This window comes from Morone saxatilis, unplaced genomic scaffold (assembly GCF_004916995.1).
Source record: "Morone saxatilis isolate NCDOM2014 unplaced genomic scaffold, NCSU_SB_2.0 Contig23, whole genome shotgun sequence".
NCBI lineage: Eukaryota > Metazoa > Chordata > Actinopteri > Moronidae > Morone > Morone saxatilis.
This window is the reverse complement of record NW_023339796.1, coordinates 20,217,458-20,223,787: the sequence shown is the minus strand read 5'-3', so window position 1 is coordinate 20,223,787 and position 6,330 is coordinate 20,217,458. Positions and strand designations below refer to the sequence as shown.

The 6,330-nt window shown below is 41.5% G+C and overlaps 1 protein-coding gene across 1 annotated transcript in view; it reads left to right on the top strand.

Annotated features, from left to right (window-relative positions):
• asph (aspartate beta-hydroxylase) overlaps window positions 1-6,330 on the top strand; it is a 20,173-nt gene that overhangs the window by 13,493 nt on the left and 350 nt on the right. Inside the window, exons 5-10 of the mRNA XM_035670899.1 lie at window positions 1,261-1,341; window positions 1,716-1,786; window positions 1,904-1,978; window positions 3,535-3,927; window positions 3,993-4,350; window positions 6,248-6,304. Of these exons, the coding sequence (XP_035526792.1) occupies window positions 1,261-1,341; window positions 1,716-1,786; window positions 1,904-1,978; window positions 3,535-3,927; window positions 3,993-4,350; window positions 6,248-6,304 (1,035 nt within the window). The remainder of the gene's footprint in view (window positions 1-1,260; window positions 1,342-1,715; window positions 1,787-1,903; window positions 1,979-3,534; window positions 3,928-3,992; window positions 4,351-6,247; window positions 6,305-6,330) is intronic.

Below are 6,330 nucleotides of genomic sequence, written 5' to 3'. Positions count from 1 at the left end.
AGCAGTGAAGTTGAAGATTGCAACGTAGTAAAACCACTCCCCTCACCAAGCCTGCATGTGCTGCCCTCACATAATCACTGGAGTGTATCACTAGCTAATAAGTGGGCAGGTTAACAGGGTTATGATTGCCAATGCTGATGTATAGCAGTAAATACTCCCACCACTGCAAATAGTTAATAAAAACCAGTTGAGATTGATGGTAAAGATGAGGATGAAATCAATCCTGTTATCAAACAGTTATTCTTTAAAACCTCTTGCTATTTATAGGTGAATACACGGAGCGTGTCGTATTTATCATGTAGAGACAAGCTGAGAAGAAAGCAGTGCGGATGTTGTTTTTTTTCACACGTTTATGTCTGTACCATAACATTTGTTGTAAATCTGTAATTGGTAGTCCTGTTTTCACAGCAGCAGTTTTGACATGAAATAGGGAAAACACAGGTGTTACCAATGATACAAATTAAGGTTCCATTCAAACGGAGTTCAGGGGGCATGTTGGCTCACTGGAAAGGCTCTGTTACACTGTAAGTTTAATAGATTAAAGTCTTCATTGGTAACACCTGTTCTGTAGTGTCAAGAAAAACTCCTCTAAAATGTCTTGGAAAGGTCCTGGAAACTTTTTTTAAAGAGTGGGGACCCTCCATAAAACAGTTTAGGAGAAAATCACATAACGCATAAGTATTTCTGTATTTATTTCTTAAAATGTGCTGTATGTGTGTATAATAAGTGAGTTTGTTTGAGTGATTCCTGGCAGTGTTATACTTACAAAATTGAAAAAATGAGTCAGACTTACATGTGATGTGTACGGTGGGGTAAGAACATTCAAAAGGTGCTGAACAAAGACAAAAATAGCATAGGTGGTAGGCAAAAATGAACATAATGAACCTAGGCCACCGTGGCAAGGACCCAGCCTCTGCACATGGGGTGTCAGTACTCCACCAGTACTCCACCAGTTCTCCTTCGTGTGTTTACCTTGATGCCATGGTACCTTTGGAGGAAAGGCACATTTGTCACAAATGTATAAGCCTGCTACGAACCATGAGCGAACATTTACAACACCAAACTTAAAAACTGGAACACCTAAATGAAATGCAGCATAATCATACACATTTCTCACATATGTTATGTGAGAAAAGTCTTAACAATTAAGTTGTTCTAATAAGAATTGAATTTGAAATTGAAGTTAGTGTCTTTTGAATTTTTAACTCTCACTCAAGCTCATGCATAATTCTGTCCTTCATCATCCCACTCTTTCCTCAGCTATTGTTGAGCCTGAACCTGTGCCTGTTGAAGATGTGATTGAAGCTGCTGTAGCAGAGGACACTTCTGCACCACCACCAGGTGTGTGTGTGTGTGTGTGTGTGTGATCAATGCAGGCTGACATTAATATATGCAGAGAAAGTAGATTTGTCCCATTAAAACCTCTAGTTGCATTACAGTATCTGTAATTAAAAAATGTTCTCTGTGCACTTCCAAGACCCACTTATTGTTAAATATGAAAACCTGTGTTATTTCAGTCACATCTTGATGTGTTATTGTCCTGAATTGAACATAAAATGCTAGCATTTGCTGCAACTAAGTCACAAACAGCGTTAGGACCCTAGTACAAGGTTCGGCGTGTATTGCCTCCTGCAGGATGGACCCTGCAAAACGTGTGTGTGTGTGTGTGAGAGAAGGAGAATCTGTACAACTCTCCTCTCGCTTCTTATCTCTAGAGCCTGAACCTGTGGCTGAACCAGAACCAGAACCAGAACCTGAACCAGAACCAGAGCCTGAGACTCCTGAGGTTGGTACAGTTGAATGAATTAGTGAAACAATCTGTGCTCAAGGGAAATGGCCATAGACTTGCACAAATACAAGTGTGAAGCTGCTGGTAACATTTAGGAGGTGTGTACCTTTTCAGGTGATTGAGGAGGATCCAGAGGTGCTGGAGGAGGAGGCTCCCACTGTGGAGGAGGAGGAAGACCCTGTGGAGGAGGTATGTAGTTTGTTGTTGTGCGTTGCATCATAATTGCATACCAGTTTCATTAACACTTTGCTGCGCCTGCAAACTGAAGTGTCTTTATCTTGGTGTGTGTTGGGCTGCAGGTGTTGTCTTCCCTGCAGGATAAAAAGCAAAGATCAGTGCAACCTCAGATTAATGAGCAACACATATTAGTCAATGGTCTCCATTTTATTCTTCGTATAAGCTTCTTTAGTTCTTCCAGTTTTTTTTAAGTGTGAAGCCTGTTTTTGAACTGTTGTACAGTCTGACTAATGGCTTCCAATGTCACTCATAAGGAACAGAAAGTAATAGCAGGAATTAACACCTGCAGATGTCAATATTGCTTCCTACAATCCAGAATAATGGTTGCTAATCATTTAAAACTTGTGCCTGCTGTTGGTGATGAGTGTTACTGAGTGTTAATGAACTTTTTTAGTCTCTTGTGTTTTTTGGGAAAATGTGTTTTGATCATGCTGTAATAACTACAAAACAAATTTTTCCTTCATTACATAAAATGGGTCTTAAATTGCATTCATAATCGTCTCAAAAAGCATTTGAGTTAACCAGTTGAAACCTGCAGAAACCCTGTTTTTCCATTTTACAGCTGCTATTTTATGTGTTTCTGAGGATTTATTTGCTACTTGTACCACTTATTAAAAAAATGAAAACTCCCACACACAAACTCATTATTATTTTATCGGCACATTTGTTAATTTACAACTTTTCTGTCTCTTCGACCACTACTTATCTACTTAATCACAGAACATATCCTCCATGTTTCAGTAGACAATTCAAGTTTTGCTATAAGCACAAAAGAAAATATTTGCTTTAAACAAATGATTCACAGATAAACATTAGCATTATTCAAACAGTAAATTCCTGCTGTGTAACTACTACAGTGTGCTTTTGCTAGATGGCTAACACACCCAACTTGTTTATGGTGTCTGGACCTTAGTATACCTGACCTGACTAGTATTTCTGTTGGTTTTAGTTTTTAGTGGATAGCAACTACTCCTACTTTCCCAGCAGACTTCAGACGTAATCCTAAATCTTTCTGGTTTTTGCCCTAGTCTGCCTGTACACTGAAATTGTCTGAAATCGGTCAACTGTATCTTGACTGTCCTCCAGAGTGGCTTCCAATCAGAGCAGTAACTCATTAGCAGAGAAGCTGCCCAAATCAGAAAGGGGCTGTTCAGGCAAAGGGTAGAAGCATAGCATAATGAATCATGACTCCAACTACTGGATGTCATAAACACATCGGATTGCTGTAAAAGAAATTCCTATGTTGATAGATGTTGCAGATTAAAAGTATTCTTTGCACATTTGAAACCACATTCTGCTATTACTGTGGTTCAAGGTATGATCTCTACCTTCTGAACACTTTCTAAAAATCATTCAGCACCAAGAGGCGCTAACTTGATGTCTACACAAAAGCAAGAAAATGGTTTCCTCTGATTTTGTCAAATGTATCTATCCCTGCTGTAATGGTAAATAAAAATGTGAAAAGCAATATATCTTTTTATAACCCATCACAATGTTCATTGATTCAGGCTGCTCCAGCTGAGGAGGAGCCAGCAGCTGGAGAGGTTGAGGAGGAGCCAGCAGCTGGAGAGGTTGCAGAGGAGATGATGGCAGACCAGCCTGAAGAGGTCGCAGAGGAGGAACTGGCAACAGAGGAGGCTGTGGAGGAGGAGGCTGCTGACGAGGCCGAGGGGGAACCCGCTGCAGTGGAGGAGGCCGAGGAGGTGGCCGATGATGTAGAAGCTGCAGTGGCAGAAGAAGCTGTCGAGGAGGCTGCTCCTGCAGAAGAAGCTGTTGAAGAGCCTGCTGAAGAGGAGGCAGCACCTTCAGAAGCAGCTGTCGAGGAGGTAGCGGAAGAGGAAGAGGCAGCTCCTTCAGAGGAACCTGCTGAGGAGCCTGCCGAAGAGGAGGCAGCACCCGCAGAAGAAGCCGAAGAGGGGGGGGGGCAGCACCCGCAGAGAAGCGAAAGAGGAGGCAGCACCCGCAGGAAGAAGCCGAAGAGGAGGCAGCACCCGCAGAAGAAGCCGAAGAGGAGGCAGCACCCGCAGAAGAAGCCGAAGAGGAGGCAGCACCTTTAGAGGCAGCTGTGGAGGAGGTAGCGGAAGAAGAGGCAGCTCCTGCTGAGGAGCCTGCTGCAGAGGAGGCATCTCCAGCAGAGGAAGCTGTTGAGGAGGAGGCAGCACCTTCAGACGAGCCAGCTGATGAAGAGGAGGATGCTCCTTTAGAAGAGGCTGCTGAGGAGCCCGCTGAAGAGGAGGCAGCTCCTTCAGAAGAGGGAGAGGAGGAGGCAGAAGACACAGAGGCAACTCCAGAAGAAGAAGTAGAGGAGCAGCAAACAGTACCAGGTAAAGAGGAAAGGATAAAGTAAAAAGATGAGGTATTTGGTGTCTTCAGAATATCCAATCTTTGATTTTGATTCAAGTATCTATCTTAAGGGAATAGTTCACTGTGGGAGAAATGCTTCTTCACTTTCTGGTGGCGTGTTGGATTAGAAGATTGATACCACTTCTCCCTGGTAAAGGGGAACATTTACTGATTTTACACATCAGTCTGTTTACAGGCCTTACTGCATATGTGAAAATAGTTGTAGAACTTTTGTGTCTTCTGAGGGAGCTGTGTAAAGTCTGATAAATGTGGACATAAAAAGAAGTGAGCTTACCAGACCCCTGTAGTAGTTGCTCCTTATTTCTGCTCCAGGCTCCAGGCCACTAGCATAACACAACTCAATACATTGAATAAAAAAGACAAAATCTCAGTTCTGCTACATTATTTCTGATCTTAAACTGCCCATGAATCCAACAATGTTAAAGGAGTGCTATTTCTAGGGTGTTGATTTTTAAAAAGTCTAAAATCCAATAATTGCGTTAAAATGTCTTAAAAATGATTTTGACAGCTCTTAAAAACTGATTGGATTAATAAAGTTACAGTTAATTGTATAAATCTCTTTTAAATGTTTATTTAGAAAAACGTATTGATCATGAAACCACAAAACTAAAAAGGAACCAATATTGATTTTCCTTCATATCCTTCTTTGTTTTTTTTTGTCAGTATTGATGTAAAATGGTGTCTTTAATTGCAATCATAAAAATCGTGAAAAGTTCTTAAAAAGTCCTTAAATTTAACCTATGGAAACGGCAGAAATCTTAATTTTTAAATGAAGTTACAGCCAGTAGCTACTTAGAGCTGGACCAGAAACAGGTGGAAAGAGTCTGGCTCTGTCAAATCCGCCTACCACCATCTGTAAAGCAGACTAATTAACAGCTTCTATCTTGTTTCTTTAATCTGTACAAAAACCAAAGTGTACAAACAACAGTTTTTTTTTACAGGGGTTTATGTGCGGGACTATTTCTTTGCTGGACACAGTAACTACCTGGACCATTGCTTGTTGCCTGGAAACTGCTCAGAGCCAAAAACTGGTCTGGCAACATATCCCCACCATAAAGGAACAAATTCTAGTTTTCACATTTAGTTTTTTTATCTGGATTAAACAAATGAGATATGACATGTTAATTAAGGAGCTTTAGTGGTGCTGGTAGGTGGATTTTGTTGACCATTAGCTAGGCTAGCAGTATCCACCTGTTCCCAGTCTTTGTGCTGGCTGTAGCCTTATGTTAGAGTGGTGTCGTTCTTCTGTTTGCCAGAAAGTGAATAACCGCATTTCCCAAATTCCTGAGCTTTAATATGTGAAACTCCACTACAGGACTTTAGGAAGAAAAGTGCTGACACAGATTTGCGCAGCTTTAAACTGTAAGAGCTTATGATAAGAGCGCTGGGGTCTGCTGGCCATCTGCTTTGATGGCTCGGACAATGAAATAGTTGTGTCTGGTTCCTGGCAACAGTTTGTCAACAACTTCTGGCAGACTAGGATCCAATTGAAGGTGTTCAACAATGGATAAAGTAGATTTATCGGCACTGATAAGTGCACCATCAGGACAGATTAAAGTTCAGGAGACTCATTTTATAAGGGTCAACAAGAAAATGTGACACCATTAGACACTATAATAGTAAACTAGTAGCATTATTCTGGGAAATGAGACTTAAGTTTTCTCCCACTCTTGAGATAATATGCTGCAGTGTTAGAAGAAATCACTAAACATAGTGTCCGTCAGCTGTTAGCATTGGCGCTGATGATCTAAGGATGGTTTCTTGGTGTCAGTGTGGTACCAGTGCTGAAGATACGTGTTCACTGACTCTGGTTTTGGGAGCAGTTGTTCATCATTTCAAATGTTTATCGTCCCACAGTCACAGAGACAGAAGAAGTAGCAGCAGCATACGAGGCAGAGGAGGCAGCAGAAGAAGGTGGGTATGCGCACACACACACACAC